Source organism: Amphibalanus amphitrite, unplaced genomic scaffold (genome assembly GCF_019059575.1).
Source record: "Amphibalanus amphitrite isolate SeventyFive unplaced genomic scaffold, NRLGWU_Aamphi_draft 000416F_arrow, whole genome shotgun sequence".
NCBI classification, from domain to species: domain Eukaryota; kingdom Metazoa; phylum Arthropoda; class Thecostraca; order Balanomorpha; family Balanidae; genus Amphibalanus; species Amphibalanus amphitrite.
Window position 1 is genome coordinate 509,701 of NW_024881910.1, and position 26,874 is coordinate 536,574.

The 26,874-nt window shown below is 51.5% G+C and overlaps 1 protein-coding gene across 8 annotated transcripts in view; it reads left to right on the plus strand.

Moving 5' to 3' along the window:
* LOC122390959 (Na(+)/H(+) exchanger protein 7-like) overlaps positions 1-26,023 on the plus strand; it is a 60,345-nt gene extending 34,322 nt beyond the window's left edge. For 4 of the 8 annotated variants that reach the window (XM_043384433.1, XM_043384430.1, XM_043384429.1 and 1 more), the window contains 14 exons: positions 3,620-3,701; positions 5,407-5,519; positions 6,595-6,725; positions 7,776-7,964; positions 9,047-9,224; positions 9,627-9,748; positions 10,782-10,990; positions 11,582-11,737; positions 12,060-12,236; positions 13,435-13,613; positions 13,870-14,011; positions 15,533-15,704; positions 21,074-21,106; positions 23,554-26,023. In XM_043384433.1, coding sequence (XP_043240368.1) covers positions 3,620-3,701; positions 5,407-5,519; positions 6,595-6,725; positions 7,776-7,964; positions 9,047-9,224; positions 9,627-9,748; positions 10,782-10,990; positions 11,582-11,737; positions 12,060-12,236; positions 13,435-13,613; positions 13,870-14,011; positions 15,533-15,704; positions 21,074-21,106; positions 23,554-24,002 — 2,332 coding nt within the window. In that variant the 3' untranslated portion in view covers positions 24,003-26,023. The remainder of the gene's footprint in view (positions 1-3,619; positions 3,702-5,406; positions 5,520-6,594; positions 6,726-7,775; positions 7,965-9,046; positions 9,225-9,626; positions 9,749-10,781; positions 10,991-11,581; positions 11,738-12,059; positions 12,237-13,434; positions 13,614-13,869; positions 14,012-15,532; positions 15,705-21,073; positions 21,107-23,553) is intronic. The other 4 variants (XM_043384435.1, XM_043384434.1, XM_043384431.1 and 1 more) reach the window with 2 other exon arrangements.
* The last annotated feature ends 851 nt before the right edge of the window (positions 26,024-26,874 follow it).

Here is a 26,874-nt window from a genome sequence, read left to right on the forward strand (position 1 = left end):
TAGTCCGTGTTTTTACCGATGGTCTCCGTTGGAGTGGTGGCTTTGATATAGCTTTGCGTTTAAGTGGGAGGTGTTTGGGTGGATTCGCGATAAACTAACGAGCATTCCATTTTAAAACGAATGGCGGTATCCGAACAGCGGTTCCAAGGGCAAAGTAATGGTCAATTCTGCTGTCGAATGGTTTTGCGTGGACGTTTTTTTTTTTTCTTCTTAGTATGTGTGTTGACTGCTTTTCCCTTTTACTTATTATAAGGACTGTATGTATAAGCGCTCTTCGATGCAGAATACCGATAGTGTGCTCTGTCTGTGATAGGCCCTGTTAGTTCTCTGTCTGAAGTGCCCTAATCTTTAGGAGGTCGCTAACATGTCTTCGATAAATTCCGAAGATAAATGACCTTCAATCTCTGTCATGTTAGCTGTTGAGCCAGCTCTTCTCTTTGCAAAGTCTGGCGTTTCGTGCTGGCGCTTTTAAGCTGATAGGAGGTTTTGGAAGGTCCATTCGTTTCCTGTGTTAGACGTTGAAGGCGTTGACTCTAAAATAAGCCAGCTGCTGTGTCTGGTCTCAAATAGCTCCAGTCTAGACACTGACTAGTGGATAACGTGGCGTGGACATCTTGGTCAGGGCTGCGGAGTCGATGGATTTTCGGCGACTCCGACTCCGACTCCGACTCCGGCTTTCAAAAACCAGCTCCGACTCCGACTCCGACTCCGGGCAGAATTGTCGACTCCGACCGACTCCAACTCCCGACTCCGACTCCGCAGACCTAGCAGGGATGCGGAGTCGACAGATTTTCGGTGACTCCGGCTCCGACTCCGACTCGGGTTTCTAAAATCGACTCTGACTCCGACTCCGACTCCGGTCACAACTGTCGACTCCGACCGACTCCGACTCCGACTCCGACTCCGACTCCGCAGCCCTGATCTTGGTTATCAGTGGAGTGGTGGACGCCGCCGTAGGCCACTGTGGAGTGGACATGGGTGTGGAAGGTGAAGGGTGTAGTGGACACTGGATGATGGACACTGTGTTGTAGACAATGTGGAGTGGATAGTAGAGGTCCAAGTTCGTAGCCAGTGGTCTGGACAGCAGACATCGTTGTCACGAGGATGGACAGTGGACACTGTGGCAGGGCTATATTCACTGTGGACTGTGGAGTGTGGTCTGCCGCCGCCAGTGGATCCAAGTCGTAGTATCGACCTGCTACGGACAAAAACAGCCCGGTAATGGCTCACCGCTGTGGCGTGGGTGGTGCGGCTGCACGCAGGCCGGGCCAGGGCTGGGTCACTGTCGGTGGTGTTGGCACAAGTACCGGTGCCGGGCTACTGGACACTGGTGCGGCCGCACGCAGGCCGGGCCAGGGCTGGGTCACTGTCGGTGGTGCGGGGCCCAAGTACTGGTGCCGGGCTACTGGTGCCGCTGCTCGCAGGCCGTTCAGTTACATGTTATAATGCGCTCGTCAGAATGGTTCACTGATCCCAAAAGCGAAGTTTGTTCAAGGGGCATTATTTGTTACAACACAGCGCACTAGCTCTAGAAGATTTGAAACTTCTCTCGATTTCGAATGCAGCGTTTCAGAAACAAATCTGGACTTTTCCTGGTTTATTGTTAGCTAGATGCTCAATATCGATACCGGATGGACCATCAGCTGCCAGTCAGTGTCGACTCTAGCCGACTCTTCCCGTCTGTTCAGGCACAATGAAACCACCTGTCCTCTCGGAGCGTCTGGAGAGTGAAGTCCGACTGTCCGGCCCGGAGCGTCTCCGAAACCGGTCCCCCTCATCTTGCCGGTCTGCTTTGATGCGTGTCTCGGTGTTGATCTAACAATTTAGGTTGCTCAGGTGGACGGTCGCTGCTGGACGATTAATCATCTGGTTACAATAGCAGCATCAATGGTGGCTATCTTATCTGGATCTTTCTGTTCTGGCCCTGGTTGTATCGATCATTAAATTTGCACTGCCTGCTCTCTTAGTCGTCAGAGTCGTTCCTTGGTAAGTGCTGACCTGCTTCACATAAGCGCTTAGATGAGACGTTCCTTTTGAGTTTCTCTCACGCCCCCGGTGTTCGATGCCTTCAGTCATGCCCGGTCCGTGTCCGGATGAAAAACTGAGCTCGATAGGCCTTCGGTCGGACGGGAACGGAATTCGATAGACCCCAGCCAGACAGAGTTCGATAGGTCCCGGGCCGCGGTCAGCGTCAAATCTATCTATCGAGTGGCTGGCGACCCAGACACGCTGGTGGCTGAATCTTCTGGCTGCTGCTGAACGTCCTCTGGTCTCAGCGACACCCGGCGCTCCGCGGATTTATCCACTCGAACGGAGGTCATGGAGTCCGAATGGCTCAGAGATTAGGGATAGGCCGGCGATGTGACATAGCCAGTAGTTGCTTTGATTAGGGTTTAGTTTTAGCAGGGTTTAGTCATCAGTTCACTTCACGATATTTAAAACAATTTGTTGCTCCTGACATGTCCGTCAAGACAGCCCATATTCAGCCCAGATTCAGCCCGGATTCAGCCCAGATTCGGGACACCTCCGATCAAGCTGAAACTCGCACACAATGTGGGCCATGACATGCCCAATCCACAGTCCAAGTGATTCGGCGGCACTCCCAGCTGTTTGACCTACAGAGGTCAGCAACGGTCACGTGGCCAAAATTTGCACAGCAGATTGTGGCCCACCCAGTAGAGCTAGAGCGTTGTTTCTTGACAAAACTCGCCCGTATTTTACTCGAATTTGACAATTCACCCCAAATATTTTAGTGAGATAGGTGAAACATTTTTAGGCGTAAAAACATTTGTTTTTTGTTTATGCCGGATGTGAGATGAAACAAAAGATAGTTTGTCATTTATGCTAATTCTGTTATTACACTTTCTAGCTGTCCCCGTATCCCATTATTTGATCCCCTCTCCGATCTCATCCCTGGCGTGGTGTCTGATACTCTCACTACTGGTGCTCTAATCACCGCCACGCGGCTGTGTATCTCACAAGGTCAGACAGCAGCTCTGAGCTGCCGCTCCCGCTCCGACGGGCAAACACTGATAGGCGTGTCGTCCCTGCCCCGCCCCGCGACCGGTCTGTACATTTACACCGAGCGGGGCCGGCGACTTTTACAGATAGGTATCACCGATACAGATAGTATCGGACTACAGATTACAGATAGTATCGCTGCGAATACCGCCGTATGAACGTTCAACACAACGAAATTGATCGCTATAGTCTCGGTGGGCCGCATGATGAGGTGTATAACGCCCCTCTGTAGTGTGTTTGATGCCACTGTGATTGCTGTAATGTGTTCGTACCGTCTATACCCGATGCGTTTAGCCGGCTGGCCATCTGTTTAGCACTCTGGTGGCATTGACCGGTGCTGGTGTCCATTGGAACTCCACCCAAATGCAGTGGGAGGACCGAGACAGCCATGGCCTAATGGCTTATAGATGTTTGGATGCGGATCGTACCAATATCGTTTGTGTGTGCTGTGGTCTTTTGTTGTGGCTTTGTTGTGATTTTCCTGTCACGAATTCATTACCTACACAGGCGCTGATGAATGGTTGATTGAAAACCTCTGTCGAGTGTGACTGACGCCATGTATCCGCCATTGACTGTTCCTGTTGTGTTCCGTTCGTAGGATCGTACTGGAGGCCTCCTACTCACTCCACGATCGGGCGTTCATGGACAACCTGGGATCGGTGCTCATCTTCGCCGTCGTTGTGAGTACCACCGGGGACCCGCGTGCTGACTGAGTGCCACCGGGGACCCAACAAATGGCAGAGTGCCCCGGGGACCCGAGTGTTGCTGCGTAAGAAGAACGGAAGTATTTCAGCTCCCTAACAGACCGGATGTTGGAGTCATAGATCACTCGGCCGCATTGGGACCTTTGGTGTACTTCTAGAATATCAGAGTTAAGAATGCTAACGGCTAATCTATTCATGGGAACGGACCTGTGATGGTAAAGGTGGCCGAAAGCTGATGCAATATCACAGCATCGTTCTGCTTTAGGCGTAAACTATTTAAAGGAAGACTGCCACCTTCAAAAAGTTTTCTCAGATCGGCCTATGATTTATTCCCTGGACAAAACAAAATTTTAGAATTCACCTGACAAAGTATCATCACGTGAATCGCGAAAAAAATGTCGATTATCATACAATTATCAATCGGTTAATGTCTAGCGACAATGTTTACACATCACTAGACTTCAAGGTCATAAGATTATTACATTTTATGTGAAAAAGTAAGGTATTTTATGATTTACTAATATATGATTTCATAAGAAATTGGCCATGTTTAATTTATTTTGCATTTAAGTTCGTAAAACATTTAAAAATCATGGCTCATTTGGAATGGGTCTGGCCCATGTTAAACCCCATTTCCCACACTTTTTTGGAAAAAATGAACTACTGAATATATAAGTTTAACTTTTATTTTGACTCTCCAAAATTCTTCTCTGATCTCGAAACAATCAAAGTTTTGACATATATTTACCAAAAGATAAGAAAATTCATGTTTCAAAGTTATCGATAAACAGTAGAGATGTCGGTTTTCTTGGACTAAAAAAATGGCATCAAACTGAACTTTGGTCTCCGATTTCTCGCAAACGGGTTCGAATTTCGGAAAACCGACTTCAGTCTGGGACATAGGTGGCTCAGCTCTAGTGAAAACCGTTTTGTGGAAAAAAGGTGGCAGTCTACCTTTAACTCCTAATTATGGAGTTCGACTACACGTAGACAATATGGGGTCCGAATCGTGCCGCTTTTAAATTTCTCCTCGAGAAATTATCCTTTCCAGTTCGCTTTCGGTTCATTTGCAGATGTGTTTGTGCAACATCCCTAAATGCGTCCGAAGTCGCGTGTCATCTCGACCTATGACACTGCACAGACCCATACCACAATGGGCCCCTCCCCTACCCCACCCACAAACAGACGCGCCCACACGCACGCACGCACACGCGGCCAGACTCACTGTTGAGCCGAGTAGGTCACTGGTCTGTCGGCAGTGCGCTGTTTACGTCAGGACGGTAAAATGACGGCGCGTGCCCGGCAAACGGGCTCCGTTGAGTTGCTGGGGGGGGGGGGACGGAGAGGACACGTCAGGAGGCAGTGGGGAATGGGGGGGGGGGCGTTGGAAAGTCCTTTAATACAATATGGGGAGTGATTATGATGCTGCATGATATGGCGCACCAGATACGAAAATAGTGATGGCAGAGCTGGAATGAGACGGCAAGCGACACGTCAATGAACTGAAACTGATGAAGCTTTAATGAAATTTTACTACGAATACTTGCTTTTCAATCTCGGGAAATGATTCCTCGTTCATTACACAATGCACACGTATGTTGTTATTTTGCCTTGTGACCGTAAAGATGCCCGTCTCTATTTGTATGTCTTATTGACCCGTTTCTGTGTTTTCGTCCGGCAGGGCACGCTGTTCAACATGTTCATTATCAGCCCTGCGCTGTGGGGCCTGGCCAAGGCGGGCGCCATGGGCTCCAGCATGATCCCGGCCGACCATTACGACGTCTCCCAGATCAGGTAGGACATCTCTCGTGCCAGAGCGGACCGTATACGTTACCCTGGTCAGATCGCTCCTTGATCGTCACCCAGGTCAGAGTGGTCTTGTAACTGTCTTGCTCCAGTTCTGTACGTGTGTTAGGGCAGGTTGGTGCCTTTACATCTCATCCCGTGTAAAGCTAAGCCATGTTGTTTCGCTTTCACGTGCCGGAAAGCCCTTCTCCCTTCTCCTGACGTTGAACAAACCGTTGTGTGCGGTGTTCCCCTCCGAATCCAGCCTCCTACACGTTTGTTTTCGTCAGGTGGTCCGCATACACTAGCTCACCAGCATATAGACAAAAGAAACTCGTCAAACACACAGGCACACATGTACATTTCGCACTAACTGGCCACTGCTTTCTGCAAACACCTTGTCTGTCGGCTTTCGTCAGCCCCTACACGTGTTGCAGCTGTGTAACGTCTGATAAACGCCGCCAGATTGCCCTCTCATGGTGATTTTGTCTGGTTTGATCGCCTCTTTTGTACGATGTAGCCGCGCTCGGCGGTTTCCCTGACCAGGGGCGCTGGTCACTCCGCGGCCGCTCCAGATGCCGCCCAGTGACGGCGGAGGCTGGGGTCGACTGAACATGTCCGGGAAAGACACGAGCGGAGGAAGAAAGGGTCCGGCGGCGGCCGGAGACCGCCGTGCTTCGACGAACTGTTTGTCACCAACGACCGTGTTGCGTAAACGTTTTGTTTGTGACCAATCTAATAGCCGTGAGTTCAGTATACGGTGGCTGTAGGTACTCACCGTGTTCGACCCGGAGCAATGAGCTTGTAAAATTATACGTTTCTTGTGCATTTGTATTTCTTGATTGGTGTTTCAGGTCTTCCGCTTTATACGCCTAGCAACTTCATTTACCTATCAGTGACGATCTTGGAATACTGCATCACCTGTAACGAGTGTGGTTGGTGACCTCTCTGGACGATAGACATGCTTCTCATTCTGAAGACACTAACATAGGAAAGCAGTGTTCCGACCTCCCTCCTATGCATGCTCTCCAGCCCCATACAGATGCGGTCAGTGTTCTGACCATCCTTTGGACGTGTTCCCCAGCCTGGTGCAGATGCTGACGTTCGGCTCGCTGATCGTGGCCGTGGACCCGGTGGCGGTGCTGGCCATCTTCCAGGAGGTCGGCGTCAACAAGGACCTCTACTTCCTCGTCTTCGGAGAGAGTCTCCTCAACGGTCAGTTTCATTTGGAATAGCCTCCTTATGGGTCAGTTTCATAGGGCAGTGTTCGTAATGAGTTTTTCTTCGAGGTTTGTTAAACGATCATTTTCATCGGGGAGCGCGTAAACGATCAGCTTTCGTCAAGGAGAATCCGTTACTTTTCATTGGAAAAGTTTCCTAAAGGGCTAATTTCCTCGAAGTGAGGCTCCCTGTGGGAGAGGCTATTCTGAACGGCTAGGCGCCCCTGTGCATAGCGGCTAAGGCTGTGTCTCGCTGAGAACTGCTCCCCCAGAGAGGCCGGTGGTCAGGGAACCCCGACGGATGCTGCACAGTGCGCAGTGACGTGAACAGTGGCAGAGGGGCGCTGTGGGCCCGCTGGTTATTCCCCAACCACCGACTGACTATTCATCATGAGTTGCTGTGATGCGGCGCGCTGTGGATGATTTGAATTTACAATGACTTATAAATCCGGTTCTGACCTTCAATGTTCATGGACTTGTGAATTCCGCCTTGTTGCCAGACTTTTTGCGTTTAATCACTATTTTGTTTAGGAGATTTTCATTCGTGCCACCGATGTTTTTGGACAGTTTCGATATTCTCTAGAAGTAGCTCAAATGCGTTACTACAGCGCGTCTCTAACAAGGACACCGCAAGACGAAGGCCGCTGCGGTGTCGCGTTTTGTTTTCATTCTCGTTATTCTCGGCACTGGGGCTGATAATTGATGTTATTTGTCCGAGCTGGGCGGGGTCGCACCCATTTAAAGTACGGTGTAGTCTGTAAACAACCCAGACCCGCGTGTCTTCACGCAATGCGCACTGTCGAGTCGTCATTCATTTGCGGCGTTCCCTTACTATATCTTCCTTTTTCTTGATGTCTAAAAAGACAGTATTATGCCTATGTGCTTAACGGTACCGTGAATCCAGCTTATAACTGACGCTTACTAGTTATTTCCATGTCCTCATGCGTGACGCGTCCATTCGTGCCGGCATCCAGACACCGCCCACTCTCGTGACCCGCCCCATGACGCTCAGCAACTCTCCCCCCCCCCCCCGTTCCGCCATCAGACGCCGTCACTGTGGTGCTCTATAACGCCATGGTGGTGTTCGCCAACTCGGAGGACGTACCAGTGACCTACGACCAGGTACTGCTCGCCATAGCCGCCTTCTTCTGTGTGTCGCTGGGCGGTCTGGCCATCGGTATCGTGTTCGGCGTGCTGACGGCTATCATCACCAAATACACGCCCGACGTCAGGGGTGAGTGTCGAGTGATGGGTGGTCAGTGGACTGATATTGGGAGGGAGATGTGAGGGGGAGTGTGTGAGGTGTTGAAAGAGGTGGGGGATGTGTTTGGCTATTATTGACAAAAATGGTTATATTGAGGAATGAGTGAATTGTGTTGAGGGATGACCTGGACTGGGCTGACTTCACGAGTTGTCGTTGGTACGCAAAAAAAAAACTATTGACATGGAATGTATACAGGAGCTGTGATATGGACTCGTTAATTGTTTAATGCTGCGCGACAGCTGTTTGAACTGTGATCTGGAAGACCTGGAGTGGCTGTGGAATTAGTGCTAATTGAGCTGTCTGTGGTGGATTCCTGATCTGTTTGTTTAAGCCAGGAGCCAGATTGCTCCGTGTGTGGGTGTGTGGAACGGTCCATGTCCAATGTCCATGACTATGTCCGACAGCCGGGGATAGTCTCTCCGTCTGACCGGACGTCGGCTCGCTATCTGGGATCCGGGCCGGACGAGGCGGGGCTGCAGCAGCTGGTGGCTGCTGCTGTCCCGGCGGCCGCCCCTTCCCTGGTCTGTGGCTGTGGTGTCTGAGTCAGCCCCTCCCCCTGTCTGTCTGTCTGTCTGTCTGTCTGTCTGTCTGTCTGTCGTCGTCTGACTGTCTGTCTGTCTGCCGGCCTGTCTGTGTGCCGTTCGGCCCGGTAGGAAGTAGCGACCTGTGTCGATCTCTCGTCACAGCCAAACCCGGCACCGGAAACACCTAGGTGTCGGGCGTCGGCCCACTGCCACTCTTTTCCCGTGTACCCACTTTTCCGCCGGGGAAGGTCGTATCCGAGCAGGCATACAGTCGCCGAGTCCCGTGTACTGGACCGATTTCTGGACGACGTGACACCGATGGCTTTTGGTGTTGAAAATTTTTACATGTTGTGTTTAAATATATAAGCTGGGATGTATGTTAATTTTGTATATGTTTTCTGTGAGTAACTTGTGGTGTGCTTAAACTACGATGTGTCATCTTTTTTCATGTGATGCACTCTGATCCGCAAGTTTCCTATCGCCATTGTCTGTGCTGTGGCCTTTCATTTCTACCTCCTTTGCGCACAGTGGTGGAGCCTCTGTCCCTACTGGCGATGGCCTACCTGGCCTACCTCTCTGCCGAGCTGGTCCACTTTTCGGGTATCATCGCCTGCGTCGGCTGCGGCGTCGTACAGGCCCACTACGCCATGAAGAATATCTCAAAGAACTCGTACATTACCATCAAGTACTTCATCACCATGGCGAGGTGAGACGACTGGCGCGGATAGGTCAGACACTTTATAGGCGGGCCGTCAGATCTGCCTCTTGGGGTGCTCGAGAGGACATGGAGAGGACATACAGTTGTGACCTCGGGTCCCGCCTAACGATGAAGCTTGTGTGAGATTTTCACCGTTTATATTGTGCTGACATAGTAATGTTTCAGTCGAATTTTCTGCTGGCTATTATCGAATAGTAGAAAACAAATGGTATATTAAATGAGCACATGTCAGGTTATTACGTGTTAATTGTTGACCACTTTGTATTGCTGTCTAACCCTATATCTGAGCCATATTTGCCTCCACGCGTAATGCGTATTACAATCTTCTGTAGCCTTGGTTGATTGTCAAAACTCCCTATTGACCCTCTTCCCCACCCCTACCACCAACAGCTCCACCAGCGACACCATCATCTTCATGTTTCTGGGAATGGTGCTGGTCAGTGACGATCATAAGTGGCACACGGGATTCGCCCTCTGGACGCTGGTGCTCTGTTTAGTGGTGCGCTTTGTCGGTAAGTGACGACGTCATCACCATCATACAGCTGCGATTTTAGCTTGTCAAGCTAGCCTGTAAAGTGGTAGGAGGGTGGGAGGCCTAACTTTTAAAAGTATGAAGTTTGTGCTTCCTAACTTCTGGACTATGCATCCAGTATTCATTTAACTTTTAAATCAGAGATGAATCGCTCGCGGGGAATTCATTGGCGCGAGACGGAATCCCATTTCAACTCCGTATGTGCAGTATAGCTTTGCGGGAGTTCTGCTGCGGGAGCAATGATTATTCACAATAGTAACTCTGAAGTTTACTTGTAATGCCTCTCACTCTTGTAACTTTTGTAACTGACGCTGTCACGCTGTAGCTTTGTAACTGACGTCTTTCCCAACCGGCGCGAATACCGTAAACATTGCACATTATTCTGCGACGCTGGGCGGTTCAATCACCCCCTCCCGCCCCCGTCCCCGGGGAATGCTTCATCCGCTCCGTAGCCGGCCGCTGTTTCGTATTGACCCTTTGTCGACGGTCCACGACGGCCGGGCTGGGCTGGGATCGGGTGGGTGGCCTCTCTGTATCTGCCCCTCTCCTCGCTTTATGTCGGGATGCATCAGTGCTCTCCGCAGCAGCCGTCTTGTCGGCGTGTGCCGACGTCATGTCAGTTACTGGGGTGATTAGGATGATGGTTAAACACTGCACAGACATCTGCCAAGCTGTCGGCCGCCGCTCTAATGTTGACGGAGGAGCCTGGTCGGGGGGCCGGCTGAGTCTATCCAGCCTGAAGTGACGAGACTAGAGAGTGTAGATAGTCTTGTGCCGTTAGGGCAGGATAAGATATAAAACATAATTGATGGCTGTCATGCAAAACGCGTAACTCCCGGAATGTGAAAATAGTTTTTATGCCTGCCACGGACTGCGTAGCGCCCAAAGCTTACTAAAACGGTCATCAGTACGACTGAGGTATGCAGCTCAGCAAACGTATTTACTGCACCGCGTCATTGACGTCATACCTTTCATGTAACACATTTCTGATGCACCCTGTATTTCTCCTACAGGCGTATATCTGCTGTGTTGGATGGCCAATTTCCGCCGTCTGCGCCGTATCGGTAAGAAGGAGCAGTTCATCATGGCGTACGGCGGTCTGCGCGGCGCCGTCGGCTTCTCGCTGGTGGTCATGCTGCGGGACTCACAGATCGACCCGATGACGGTGCGCATCTTCGTCACCACTACCCTCTTCATCATTCTGTTCACCGTGTTCATTCAGGTGAGTTGGACTGATAGCGGTGGATGGTGGGTGATGGGCTGACGCGGCCCTGCCGCAGCCGGCAGAGGTGGGTAGGAGAGTGGGATTCTTGTCGTGTCGAGCAGAAATGTCACATGGTTCTCGCACATCAGACCCGCCTGATCGGATGATTGTCCTATAGGATGTATAGTCGACTACAGAATGATGTTCCCCTCCTCAGAAGCTATCAGTTGGCCGGAGTGCTAAGTTGTGCCGTTTATCACGCAATTAAGCGTGTCGATTGTGAGCATTGGGACAAGGCTATAATTTGTGAACTCAGCCCGTGTGATGCCGCACAGCCTACCACTCCAGGCAAATAATTGCCTGTGAAAAGTGGAACATCATTCAGTAGTCGAATATACCACATCATAGAAAGAGAAACAAATAATCATTCAAACCGACCGCTAGTCATGATAAAGCTCGTCATAATAAAAGTTGAATGTTACTCGAATTCATAACCAGCCAGGCTGAAATGTGTTTGAATGACTTCATTAGTACGGAGAAATAAATCGTTCAAATATTCCCCTGTACTGTCGTGGAGACTGCTATAACAGGCGCCATGTCTCTCTGCAGGGCTCTACGATCAAGCTGCTGGTGAGCCTGTTCAACATCAAGCTGGAGGAGACGGAGGACCCCACGCTGGCCGAGGAGATAGCTGCCACCACCGTGGACCACATCACGGCAGGAGTCGAGGAGATCATCGGGTACCGCGGCACCAACTTCTTCAAGGTGACCAGAGTGATCAGAGACTGTCGAAAGTGGGCTAGGGATGGCTGGAACTGGGACGGCTGATAAAGAGTACCTTATATGTTCTTACTTAGACTTATTTCGTTGGGTCATCTATAAGTAGATGAAGTCGACAAATGAATTATACGATAAACTCCATGTATATAACTCCTCCATGTATTGCAGCGAGGAGTTTATTGCATTTATTTTATGAGCGTTGTCTTTTGGAATGATGCATGAAGCTCTCGCCTTTCATTTGGCTCCGGACGTCAAGCATTTATCGTAGCGCTGCCACTGCTGACCGCTCCTCTCCCTCACATGATAGGAGCGGCTGGAGCACTTTGACGAAAAGTACCTGAAGCCGCTGCTGATCAGTGACAGCCTCGACTCGAGTCTTGCGCGTCTGTACGACAAACTGGTGTTGGACGAGCACTACGCCAATCTGTACGGCCCGGCGGCCGCCGCCGAGACCAAGAAGGTCGACATCGTCGGCTCTGGAGAGGTGGGTAGCGCCCGTTGACTCCCTTCTCCCCCCCCCCCCCCACACACCACACTTGACGAAAGGTTGGCGTCTTTATATTGAGGGGGCAGGCGGGGTGGGTATTTGATGAGGGCATCTATTGGTATTCCGATGTTTTATAATGCGTCATTTTTCAATTCATTGGATTATAGTGCATCTGTCTGCATAATTCACTTTCATACATGATCCTCATCAATTCTCCAGCCATTTGATGTTCATTGCCACGTCAAGATTCACGTGAAACTTTTCTGTTTGAAATGTCAGCGTAGCCAAGATCACTAGAACATAAGTATAGCATTACTCGGGTAAATCGTGGCATCTCTCAAAGGCACTCCCGCTTCTGGCAGATTTGTTACCTTCAAAGCGATAAGTTGTCGGCTAGGCGACTGCCTTCTGTATGTATCTCAGTCCGCTTCCGGCCGTTGCAGAGATCCGCCATAAGATTTATTGCAGCTTCTCCAAAGCAATTCAGCGCTATCTGGTAATCGCAGAGACATCTGCAACCGTCGCTGTTATCGCGAATGGTATGCTTCTAAAATGGTGTCACTGAAGCGAACTGCCATGTTACCATGACAACGCATTGTCGCAAAGTTCAGCGATTGTATGCGATATATTAACGTATCGCTTGATTGGCTATTATGCATTGTGTGACTGAGCGGAGCAGGTGATCCAGTCTCACCATATCTGCTGTCAACTCCCTCTGCCCCTGATAAGCCCGCCAACCTCTCTGAGACCGGCTGACCGTGCCGCCTCTCCGTGACAGAGCCACGTCTTCCTACCACGAGCTAACCCCACCAACCCTCTAACCTCCATGACTAAATCCGACTGACCTCTCCGTTTTCCCGCTGGCAGGGCGCCTTCTTCCTGCATCTTGCTAACTCCGCCAACGCCGCTGACCTGACCTCTGCCCCAGTGAGACTTTTTCTGCTCCCGCTAGCCCCTCTAACCTGACGACCTGACCTCTGCCCCAGGGAGACTTTTTCTGCTCCCGCTAGCCCCTCTAACCTGACGATCTGATCCCTGCCCCAGTGAGACTTTCTGCTCCCGCTAACCCCGTTAACCCGTCTAACCTTTCTGACCTCTGACTTCTACGTGCCAGGGCGACTTTTTCCTGACCCCGCCCCTGCTAACTTTGCTAACCCCTCTGACTAACCCCTCTGACCTGTCCTCTCTCTCCCAGGGCGACTTTTTCCTGCCGGAGGAGGAGATGGTGCACCTGCGCCGGCGTCAGGAGGCGCTACGTCGCCAACTGTCCCAGCAGAGCTCGATCGGGGCCCGCCCGCTCAGCCGGCTGGGCACGCTCAGGGAGCGGCTGTCCCGGCGGCTCTCCACCACTTCAGCGTCGCCGGCTCAGGCGCAGTGAGTGACGGGAATGGTCAGCGGTGGGTAGGAGCCCAGACGCAGGGAGATGCTTACGCTGAGTATATGCACGCTGATACGGACTCCGCACCGGTCTCAGTGTTAATATGCATAGTTTCCAGTGTTAAAAATGTGTCGTTTTTGGCGTATGTGCTAGTGTCAATGTCAGAGTCGGTTTTGGTGTGAGTATCAATGCCCCGTGTTATCAACTGACCCCTTCACCACCGGTTTCTGACTTTAAATGACCTTGTCGCAGGTCAGTGGACGTGGAGCATGGCTCAGGCACGGCGCCGGGCACGCCGCTCAGCGGCCGATTCAACCCGGACGACAACTACAAGACGTTCCCGGCCGACGGACACCTGCTGAGGAAGGCCTTCAGGAGCAACCCCTACAACAAGGTACGGTACAGCGAGATGCGGAGAAGGACCCGGAAGGACGTTGAGAACTGAGGTAGGAGAAGTCGCATACGTTGCTGTGAGGGAACAAGCTGTAGGATATCACTTGCTAGTCGCTGCGGCTGTTTTATTTTGTTCATAGCATTGTGGCTACTGTATATACAGGTTTCGTATAGTTTCGCTTCATACACTACGTTTGCGGTTCAAGTTATCGTTTATTTTTATCATGGCATGCCATCTGTTTGGCACTGGACCTTGTTTTTGACCTACCACCCGGGGACGTAGTTCTTTCTTTGCCGTCGCAATTACTGCTGATTTGTTGAGCGGGTAACTTGTTTGGCTGAGGTAATAACTGTGCGTACTGGCCGTGGTTGCAGCGTCCACGGATAAAGGTATAGTGCGCATTCCCTCTGTACCTTCTCTCTCCCGCGGCCGGGGGACCGGTCCGTGCTGTCTGTGCTGCCCTGTGCCGGGCTCACCAAGTGTGTGTGTGTTGTCGGTGTCGGTGTTGGAACGCCTTCTCTCGATGGTAAAGCAGCAGCAGTGCAGTGCAGACCTGCAATCTGTCTGCCCTGGCCCGCTGCTGCGCGATTTTCTCTCGTACACTTACGTAATTACTCGTACACGTATCCGTACACAAACAAATATCGCCTTCTCGCTATTCGACCTACTCATTTACACTTATAACCGGATAGGCGTTTGGCTTTTGCAGTTGCACGCGTTTCTGATAGAAGTTCACCTTACTGCGTGCTGGTTTTCTCTCTAACGGTGATTTAAGAACTGCATACATGGAGGGGAACGCTTTTCATTTCAGCTTATGCCTCGGTATGTGCCCGAAAGTGGTCACGAAAGCTTTAATATGGTTCCTATAGCTCGTACTCTGACGTCCCTGTCACTTATTCTTTCATTGGTTTCTCACTATCTTTGATACCTGACATGCAATTTCGGTTCCGAATACGCGATAATTTTGATCGTTCGATTGTTCGCTCAAGCAGTTATCCATACAAAAGCACGTTTGTATTTTAGGCCAGGCTTTTCATTTTATGTTTCTGTTGTTTGTGTATTTGTTGTCATGATTGCTTTTATTGTTTCGGTATACTTTATCTATTCCCCATTTCGATTTCTGCGATCCCGTTCATTGAAATCGCTGCCGGGTGGGCAGTACATGGAAAATATTGACAATTTTGTCTTGTCGGATTCGCTTACATTGCAGACGGACGTGCACCGTTTTCCTGCTGACGGTTTGATCACTTGACTTTCCTCTAACACCTTCGGTGATGTGCCTTCAACAACAGACATTGGTGACAGTGGTGACAGACAGGGAGACATTGGTGACAGTGGTGACAGACAGGGAGACATTGGTGTCTGTGGTTTCTAACACCTGATAATGTTGGCTTGAAAACATAACGCAGCCAACTTCCTTCACATGAGGGCAAACTAATTCGCCACCACGCCCGGCAGTTTGTGTTCCCCGTCCCTCTCCCAGCTCCCGCTCTGACCTCCCTCTCTCCCCTCTCTCCCCAGCTGCACCTGCGCTACAACCCCAACCTGATCGACGAGGAAGACCAGGAGATCGACACTCACCTACGGCGGCGGCGCATGAACGCGCAGCGCTTCAGCCAGATCGCCCAGCTGGCGCTACAGCAGGAGCGAGCCGAGGAGGACGCAGCCGGACCGCTGCGGCGCACCGCCTCAGGTATCTCCTGGCGACGACCGCCGGCGCCGGCCGCCCGGCCGCGCTCCAACAGTCTCCACAGCAAGCGGCGCCCGCGGGCCGGCCCAGAGAACGGCGAGGCGGTGCGATACCCGCGCCTGGCCCGGCCGGCTGTCCTGCCGGTCATACACTCGGGGGTGGATATCGCCGCGCGCGCCGCCGAGGCGCAGGGGCGGGAGAATGCGGCGTATGTCGCGGAGGATAGCGCCGCGGGGCCCGTGGAGCTGACGGTAGGGTCGGCGGGCCGGGGTGGAGAGGGGGAGGGTGGGAGCGGACACGGGGCGGCCTCAGTGTCCGTGGTGACCTCGGCTAACGTGCCCAGCGCCGTGGTGGTTACACCTCCCACACCGGCGGGCGAGCCACTGCCGTCTGGGGGTCCGCAGCTGTCGTTGCCCGCCTCGGCTCCTGCCACACCACACGATAGCCTGAGCGACGACACGGCCCTGTCTCCCGACCAGTCCGCGGCGCCCGCGTCGGCGCCCGAAACTCCGACCGCTCCCAGCTCGGAGCAGCTGCCCCACCGGCTCCCGATGCATGGCCGGTTCGCGCCGCCCAAACGCTCCATGACTGTGGACGCGAGTGTGACAGCTCCCGGCCACCGTCCGAGCTCCACTATGGTGGCCGGTCGGCTGCTGCGCCGGCGCGCTCCCAGCCAGCGCAGTCTCGATTTTAGTCTGGACGAGGTGCGCTCGCTGAGCAGCTCTGGCTTCTCCACCCCTCGCTCCAATTATGCCTCTCTGGCGAACTCCCGCTCCTCTCTGGCTGGGTGGGACGCGCGCGCCGGCGTAGACGAGCCGGCGCCGCCGCTCTGCCGGCAATGCACGCTGCACCGCTACGGCGTGGTGGTCGACCAGCCAGTGTCGCGCCGCGTCTGCCGCAGCTGCGTCGGCCGCCGCGCCAGAGAGTGGATGCTGGCCGCCGCGCTGCCTCCGCCGCCGCCCAGCCCCGAGAAGGAGTGAGGCGGCCAGGATAAGCCGAAATGATCAAACGGGCTGGACAAGACGATCTGATCGGACGGGCAGGACAAAGCGAGCTGATGGGACGGGCAGGGCGGGGATACCTGGGCGGGTCAGGATAGGCCAGACTACTGATGGAGGGGAGAGGGGTCCGGGACAGGCCAACCTAACGAGGTGCGGCTGAGGCAATGGGGCCTTACGTTGGGTTGGGATGCAGGAGAGTTCTGAGGGCTACTCCCGGGATGGGAAGGGAGGGTAGAAGCCAGTCCGTTAGTTCGGCTGGGCAAGGTGGTGATTGGGCGACGGGATATAACTAGACTAAACCTGGAGAGGATAAATGAAGATGTGTCATAGTTACTCACGATTACAACTAAAAAGTGGTCCAAGACCAGTAATGGGTGGTGGGTGTTAAAGAAGAGTCATCTAAACCTATAAAGTTTGAAAAGCATAATCTCGTTAATTGATCTTAATATGTGTGTAGATTAGGGAGTTGTTCTTGAGCTATTTCGGTGAAGGAATCTAATGTGAGCTGCGGTCTGTGCAATTTTCTCTATAAAACGATGTTGTTTGCTACTGTGTAATGTGAGATTGCTGTTGTCTGGTGCTGTCAGTTCGTGTAGCGGACGTGTGGTGCCGGGCAGTAGTTCGCAGCTACTGCCCGAAAAGATGTGCTGTGTGGGGTTTTGTCTGTGTCTGTTCCGTCTGGTAGTGTCAGGTTTTGTGCGAACTTTTCAAAGGTGGCAGTCTTACTTTAACCCCTTACTCGTCTAACTTGTAACGTGGCTATTAGCTCTCTTTACAGACTTGTGATGAGTAGTTGTGTGTCTGTGATGTGAGTGCCTCAGTCGCCTGTGTCTGTGAACTGTCTGTCTGATTGTGTCCAGAGTGGTCCAGAATACCTTTTAGGCTTACGAATCCCTCATAAATCCACGAATCTCTCTGAAGATCCATGACGTGCCTTTGTGCAATAGAATCTACATATGTTGTGATATTTGGCTGCCAACAAATTATATGCAAAGAGGTTAACCATGATGTTACGTCATGTTAATTGTTATATCTAGTTATATGATCCGTGCGTCAAGAGGCTATCACAGTATTTGAGCACAATCGAGCACAATCTGGCTTAGGTCCAGTGCGAATTCATTTCAGGTTCCACCATGACATGAGGCTAGTTATTTGAAACCATGAGGCTAAGAGTTTCTATCAGTTTACATATTTGTTTTCATCTAGCGTTTTTGATAATTCTGTATTGTTTTGTTTTCCAATCAGTATCGTTCGATTTGATCATTTTGAATGTCTTGCCAGCATGATTGAAGCCGTCATATTGCTTTTTCAGTTGTCTTTGAATTGTATTAGAACTTTGAAATATCGCAAACCTCTTTTAGTATAACCCGTTGCAGCTTATGAATTTTGTAAGTTGTTGTGGCGGCTAGGCAGCTACCTAAGGCAAGGCGGGCTGACACGTATTTGCTAGTTAATGACTTAGATACGTGTTGTCATGTCAGCTGCAACGAACGCACTTGTTAATTGCTATCGCATCAATTTGTAACGCTACTTGCAGTATAGGTTTTCCTTTTTTGTAGGTGTTACTATCTAGTGAGTGTTGTGCAATATGCAATCTGTTTTAACAGGGTGGATGGTGCTATTAACATACATTCCATATAGATTATAAGAACATAGATTTAAGCTGGTTTATTGGTGTTACACTCGCTCATCTCATTTTCATCTTCTTTCAGTAGAGAATGTGTCAAGGTCATGGTCAAGTAAGGTAGTGTTACTGCTGTGCTTAATTCCGAAAGAGAACAAGCACTACTGTTATGGCGCCAGCTGCACAGTACCCCGTGCGCTGTGAAGGGCCCGGTGGTAGGCACCCTTGGTAGGCACTAGGCACTATCTCAGTGGCCACCTTGTCCCAGCTGGACGAACTAATAGTTCCGCTTCTCGCCGCGGGGGCGGCACAGTTGCTGAAAGGTCATTCAGTAGGCTTGGTGATGCTTGATGGCTTGGTGATGTTTGATGGTCGGCAACAGCGGCTTTATTTGAGTTATGTAAGACTGCGAAGTTTCGCCGACTAGGTGGAGCTGCTTCCCGTAAACATGCCTCGATCGACTCCCAAGCAGATGTCCCACAGATGTGCTCCCGTCCTGCCGTCCTGCTGTCCGCCCCCCAGACGTGTTGACGGGACGGGAGTGACGTGTGAGTCCTTCGTCTTGGTGTGGTCCTTGTTTAGGGGGCTCTGTAAAAGATGTCTAAGAGCTAAACTGCATCCCGCGTGCCTGGTCTGATTAAGTCTTGTAAACTGCATGGTGCTTATCTCATCAAAGACCCTGAGCTACCTTTGTTTGTCCATTGTTTTGTCGGGCTGACGTCGTCTACCGTCTGTGGTGGAATCTGTGGTGAATGCCGTATGATACTGATGTGGTTGACGTGCGAAGGAGATGTTTTATAGAAATTTACAGCTTTTACCCTGGCAGCAGTGTTAAACACCGTTGTTCCGTCAATTTACTAAAGTCCATATCAATTCTTTGCAAAGGACATTTTAGTCAACTGTTTAGTCAATATAGTCACGCCTTTTTCGTCACGCTATCTTTATTTTCCATTTTGTTATTGTTTCCAGCACCTTTATAGTTTCTGGTTTGCCAGCCTAGTTTCCCTTTCTGGGTATGACCTTTGGAATGTTTGCTGCCTGGTTATCTAGTATGCGTAGTTTAGTTTGGAATGCCGTTTTATTTCGTCCCTGGGTCTGCAGTTTGCGCTTTGTTGGCTGTTTTAGTATTTGTGTGGTTGCCTGATAGTGCCTGCGTTCCCTGGGTGTCTGAGTTTGCCGTTCGTACGGTGGTGCCTCGTCTCTGACCGGGTCCGGTCTCCTCTGACCGGGTAAGCTCGTTCTGACCGGGTTACCGCTCTGACCGGGTCATCCGCCACCCGGTAGTGCACCATCGCCACTCGGGCCGTCACGAGCAGGCCGCCCGCGCGGCCGTGTTCCGTCTGCACTCTCTGGACCCGTCCGTGATGACTCTGATCGAGGAGGGCCTGCACGGACCGCACCCCCATCCGCACATGAACGGACACCACCACCACATGAACGGACACCACCTGACGGTGCCCGGCTCGCCGGCGCAGCACCAGCACCAGCGGGCCACGCCGCCGCCCAAGCCGGAGCTGCCACCCAAACCGGAGCTGCCGCCCAAACCCGAGCCGAGCCCGCCACCGACCTTCGACGCTGCTACCAAGGGTGGGAGACTCTACTGTGAACAGGCGTGCACAGCGCTGCTGAACAGAGCTGAACATGACCGCACAGTGGACCAGAGCCGCCACTGGAGCGATTCCGACTGCACCCAGCACCGAGGCGCACTGCGCGCCGCCGCACCGCACCGCCTGTGGCGCCGCCCGGCCGGCCGCCGCCGCCGCGGGCACCGCTGCTTTGGTGATAGGTCGCCGCTCCCTGTGCTTGCCGCTGGTTTTGGTGGAGGGGCTGTCGCATGCTCTCTGTTCTCCTTTCGTCGACACGGCCGGGAATCTTTCCACTATTTTGGTATCATATATTCACAGCACATTTTCTACTATCACACTATTTATTTTCGGCTAATTTTGTTTTGTTTTTGCATGAAATTTCACGATAATATTTCGACCACTATATCCTCTCCAGATATTTAGTTTCGTGACATAAGTATTTTATTATCATGCCACAAGAGATCGATCCTAGCCTCTTGTTAAATGTACAAGCATCAGGTAATGAATCATGAAGCGCTTACCAAAACCTTTCGTTTGCTTTCAGCCTATGTTATTGGTATGCAGATTGCCAAGTCGATTCATTAATTGCATTGATTTCATACAGCTGGTCGGGATAAACTAAAACGCTCAACAATGCTCTTAGACGATAATTCCACAATAACTGACAGCTACCACGTTATCAAAAAGCGTGTGTGGCTAACTAGCCAAGCATTATTTGTTTTACACGTAATCCAATAACGCTTTTTCTTGTTCACCCGTACGCTTTACTATAAAGCAAAATTAAGATGCACTTCTTTTAATCATCTTGATCAAACAACCGATAAAATAACATCGATGATAGCAATAACCCTAAAAGAAATATAACTCAGCAAACATACTAAACCAACATATCCATTATTGGTTGCCCATCTTTAGTGACATTACCGTCTTGGTTTTGTATTTCATTGTCAATTTTACTCACAATGCTGAATTATAACATTTTTGACGTGCTTACATTTTCTTTGATTGCCTTTTAGTTGCATTTTACGAATTGAGCTATTAACTGCATTGAACGCATTGAACGCTGCCCTTGGTTTGCCGTGTGGGCGATGCCCTTCCCGGCTGGGTGACCAGTCCGCAGTGCGCCGGACCTCAGCGGACCCCTTTCCGCTGTTTCCACAGGCGAGATGGACTCGTCGTCCGAGTCGCTCCCACGTGAGTTGAGGGCCAGTGTGTAACGGCAGACCGGCCGGGGGAGTCACACTGTCTGACACACAGGGCCGCTCGCTGTCTGTTCGCCGCGTGGGCTGTGTTGCCGGTGGAACTCCGGCGATTGGGCTGTTTTGTCCGGGATGAAATTGGTCTTTAGTTACCTACATTGGCGTTTATTGCCATATACTTCTTCCATTGACATTGGCGTATAGTAAACAGAAACATTTAAGTTTGAGCTAAGCTACATTATTGTCTCCGTCCTGGGGTGATGCCTAAGCGAATTTAGCTGGAGATCAGAGCGCTCAAAAGGCTATCGGTCGTCGATGCTTCAAGCTTACAATATTGTCCGTTTAAATTGCATAAATTTTACACGTACTCTGCCTAGTATACGTACAGGTGCCTGTCATATATCTCAGGGTTGCATATTGCACGCATTTGGGGTTGTCCAGCCTGTCCAGCCTGCGTTGTATTCTCCGTGTACAACTGACCACCTAGTTGGGGCTCTGCGCCCGCCCTGTCAGCCAGGTTACTGGGCGGAGGTCTGTATGGTACAGATCTGGATATACGTGGAGGTGTGTCCATATCTCTGGCTCGTGTGGATGTGCCTGCTTTCTGTCCCCGGTGGTGGATCTCCCTGCACAATGTGTGTACACTGTCCATCGTTAACCCTCGCCCTGGCAGGGCATTTTTCATAACACGGCCTGGCAGGGGGGGGGGGTCGATGCGCCCCCCCCCCCCCTCGCGATTGGCTCCTATGGCACCTAGAAACACCAAATTTTGTAGGTAGGTGGGCCCCCTGGAGTTCTCGCCCCTGTGCAAATTTGGTTGCTCTAGATCAATATTTAGGGGGGTTTTGGGGGGTATAAATGTAAAAATTTCGCTAAAAACAGGTCAAAAGTTGTTCGCTTATAACTTTTGATCTAATTAAGGTAGAGCAAAAAGAAAAGCACCAGTGAACTCAGCACATCAAGGCGCGTCGAATGATATACTTTTTAGCTTGCTTAAGTGTACTTAAAGTTTTTCTTAAATTTTAAGTAAACTTAAAATAATAAATTAAGTTCAAGTTAACCAAATTGCGTCATATCGTATATCATTCGATTCGGCTGATCACCAGGAACACAATGATACCATTTTTTAAGCTCTAGCGTCATTATGTGCCAAGTTATTGGCAAAAACGTCATTTGACCTCAGTTGACCTCATTTGACCTGACCCATGGATAAGTACACCAAACAAAGAAGCACCAAGTGACCTGCTGTTAAGTACTGTGGTTTCAAAGCACAAAAATGATAGAACGAAGCGGATATCTCCAGTATTTTCCGAATTTAGTATTTTCCCATAGGCTTAACATTACGACGTAATGACCTCTTACTGACCTCAGGTCAGTGACCTCAAAAAACCCGAACTATATGTTATACAACTCGGTGAACTTAGCACATCCTGAAAGTTTGAAGGAAATCAGTGAAAAACTGTGAGTTGGACAGGTGCAAAAAGAAAATTGAAATTTGACCATGACCTTGTACCGGTTTTTCTGACCTGGTGACCTGACCCAAGGTCACCCGGACCTGAAATTTTCAGGTCTTATGTAAAAAGGTTGCCCCATAGGCTGTGCCAAATTTGGCGGCGCTGCGCGCCGCCGTTTTTACGCTATCCTCGAAAAATCTTAGGGGGGGGTCGCATCGACCCCCCCCCCCTGCCAGGGCGAGAGTTAAATCGTCGTTACCGGCTGTGTATCGTCTGCTTCTGTAGATGTGCCGTCCAAAACACACTGTATATCGCAAGCCTTATGTATCGAACATGGAGAGGCTCTGCTGATGTATTATTGTTTAGCTCACAGGTTGCACAAATTACGGTGTTGGGATGTATATTTTCATGTTGTCTCAATGTCTGTTGTTGTCGCATTGTTTCGTGTTATAACCTAACGTAGTTGGTGTGTTCCGGTGCACACGCGGTGTGCTTTCAGCGTATTTAACGTTGTTGTTTGTCTTCTAACGTAGTGGCGGCTGGTGCAGGTGCACCACTGCCGGGCTCTCATATTGTGCATACGCTGGTCAATGTTAACTCGTCAATGTTGCCGCCGGCTAACGGGAGGCCGCGGCGACGGGAGGGTGCGCGCGCGCAAACCAGGAGCGCAGACTGCCACATCTAAAACGTATTTCACTCCTGTGCCTAAGATCGACACAGCGTATCTTCTATGGAGAATGTCGTGCGTAGACACGGCGGTCTATGGGATCTAATAACACCCACAGTTCACATGCACTGGCTGGCAATCTGCTTGTGCTGCTTTGTTTTTGTTTAGTTTATCAATTGATGCGTTTAATTGTCAGCTGAATTACTGGTCAGCTATTTTATTTGGTCTGCTCAGCCTCCTTGTTTTGCCCGCACGCTGCCCCGACCCGCGGCCGGCGCCGTGCCCGGTCGTACTGCCACTAACCGCCGGTACTGCACACAGGCGCCGCATCCACCAACGCCGCCGGACCGCGCGTGGGCAGTCTGCGCGTGGCCGGCGTCAAGGACATGGTGATGGACCAGCAGCGGCGCGCCGCCGAGCGCCAGCGCACCCGCTACAAGTCGGCGCCCTCGTACGCCACGCCCGGCTCTGGCTCCACGCTGGACAGCGAGCCCACCACGCCGGTGCTGGGGCCCATCACCGAGGAGTCGGGCCGGCCGGAGGACCGCGAGCTGCTGCCGCGCGCGCCGCCCGCGCCCGGCGACAGCCGACACCCGCTGCAGGCCGAGATGGACCGGCCCAGGCCCCCGCCGCTGCAGCGGGCAGACGCGGCCGACGCCGGCACCGCCACACCGGCGCGCAGCGTCTCAGAGTCAGAGGTGCCCGAACGGGGGCCGCGGGGGCCGGGCGCCGGACAGGGCAGCGGGTATCAGGAGAGCGGTCCGCTGTAGGAACACCGCGTCCTCGGCCGGGGAGGGAGGGTAGAGCTGTAAAGGACGGGGAATCGGGCATCGGTGGGAGGATGGCTGGACGGGAGATCAGCGGTTCTGAGGAGGCTCAGCTCGCCGAACTGCGCTGGAACGTCGCCAAAGTGCGCTGCCTGGCGCTGTCTTGGTGCTGTCTGGCGCTGTGTAGCGCTGCCTGGCGCTGTCTAGTCGCTGAAATGCGCTGTCCGGTCGCTATCTGGACTCGGTGAAGTCGCTAGCTAGCTGTTTCAGCTGTTTCTGTTGAGTCCAGAGTCTGATAGATTTGGACGCTAAGAATCGACAGAAGATAAGAGTCCGGGGCTCAACTCAACTCACCAGTTCAACTCAAGCGCAGGCCATGTTCGGCTGTGGAGATTTGGAAGTACAGGATTGAAGAATGTTTGCGGTATGGCCTACTCCCTTATTTTCTACGCAGCTGCCTGCTGACATAATAATTCTGTTTAAGTCGCTGAGTGTTCCCGTCTCATCACATCGGAACTCTGAGTCGAAATGGTGCTTCCACTACGTCATACATGCTTAGTGACTGTCTCCAGCTTCCACGAGTTATCCAGACAAAGTTGCGCTGCGTCAAGACCGTCCGACCCTAGGTGATCAAGATATTGTCCGGCTATTGTCTGAGCAGCGAGAGAAGTTAGCCATGCGAGCGTTTCTATAAAGTTACGGCAGATATCACGGATATAGGTCGTCAAGGATCATGGGTGGGTGCCGAGCACAGGTCAGCTGATGAAGTTCGTCTTACCGAGACGGTGCCTGTCAATGGTTTCCAAATGGTGCCCAAAGCGGCGCTCTGGTTGTGAGCCTTCGTTGACCTGCTTGTGCCAGGTCGAGTTATTCATGACGGGTTGCCAAAGCATGTTCCGTGAGATTGCGCCACCAGAGTAGTTTGCCGTGCGCATGTGTGTTTATTTCTGTTAGCGCTGCCTTTTGCTGAAGCTGCCCGCGTCTGACTGTAGTGGCTGGCTGTTTCTGTGTCCGAATGGCAGTATTAGTTTCAAGGTTGTGTTCTGACGTCACAGGCTCGTCGGTCGCTCGTTTTCAGCGGTCGGTGTCCCCGTGTCGCCTTGTGTACTTAATCTCCTGATTGATCACCAGATTTGCTTGAATCGCCCCTGTCTAACAGCGTGATCCTTGCATCTATACAGCGGATTCATTGCGCAGAACGCTACGGGCGGCGATAGTATCAATTATTTATCACCAAGCATTTTGTATTGTAATTTACCATATTTTTACTTTGAATTAGCATTTATCATGAGCTAGATGAAGCGCCACACAGGGCAATATTGGTCTGTTGACTCGCTCTTTCACATTGGCGTCTCATGCTGTATGGCTGGTTGGAAGATGTGTATTGTGGAAGTCGTCGCATGGTCGATGGGACATGGTCGGTTCCTTAGGTCGGCTCGGGACCGTGTGGACTACTGCCATTCAGTCGTCCCCGTCGGCCCCGCTAACTGTGTGTGGTACTAATATGTCCCGCCAGAGTGCATGTGTGCTGAGCGTAGGAGCGTCTCCATAACTTCAGACTCCAAGAGTATATATATATGTGGGTTTGGGTGGAAGGGCGGGGTGCTGAACCGTACGATCGTGTACCAACTCGGTACAGTCATCTGTGTAGACTGCCGAATGCCGAAGTCCGGGGATGTGGGGGAACCGGGGGGGGGGGGGGGGTGCAGCCATAGGGACAAACCTGGGGAGGGAGGGCGAAAGTCGCTCCTTAACGCGACTACGACACGATTGCAGTATGTTTGGGGATGGTTTATGGCCTCTGAAGGCGCCTTTTTGTACCCACTCGGGCGATGGCTGATTGTTGTGTTGAGATGAAAGCGTGTGGGGTCGTACGGGATGCCTGAAGGAACAAATGTGCGTATTCGCTCTGTTCACCATCGCGCGCTGTAAGCAGGAGAGTGATGATTTTTTTGTTATGTGGTGCGACTTATCGGGAACAGACCAATAAGTTGCGATAAAATACACGATTTATGATTCGTAAACTGATTGTGTAGATGTGCAGTCACTGCGAAGTGTGGAGTATACCTCGCCCTGTCTGGGAGTTTTATGTCTCTCTGATCCGAAGGCTGGCTCCGGGTAGCTGAAGAAAGACATCTCAACAGGCCTGCTGCCTGGGCGGATAATAAGATCTTAATAGCTGCAGGTTCCTATCATGAATTGAGCAATGAACATTATAAGTGAACTTCACACGCGCCCTGCTTGGTAGGGAATTCGAACTTTAAAGCCTGGCCTTGCCGGACCTATCGGTTTTTTATACTTTATCCGACGGACCGCACGAGAGGTTTGGAAGCGGGAGGGAACTCCCCCTCGACGTTTAGCCCCTAAATGAGTTCAGACTTCGCGGAAAAAGGAGAGTATGTGACCTTACGATGCGCAGCGACTTGTACTTACCTATTTTCGGGTTGACATCGGGTATTGACACGGTCGAGGTCAGGTCACCACAACCTCTCAGGTCACGAAGTCAGTCGAGGGAGGTCATAATCGCATACCAGTCGACTCGGTATGGGCTTGCTGAGCCCATTAACCCTCGCCGGCCGAGGGGGGGGGGGCGGGTGCCGCCCCCCCATAGGGTTTTTTCGCGATAGCTCCGAACACGCTGGCGATAGAGAGCTGAAACTTGGCATACCTGACCTTTGATCCAAGCCGCATCTTTTGACACCAACCGCATTTTTGGGTCAGGTCAGGTCACTGACCTATGACGTCATAAGTGAACCTCTGCACGGTCTTCAGATGTCGCAACTTCGCAACGCCCTCACTGCCAGAGGAGATGTCACAGGGAAATGAAACTTGCAGGATCTAGTATCCATTATGAGTCTCACAACTTGTATATCTC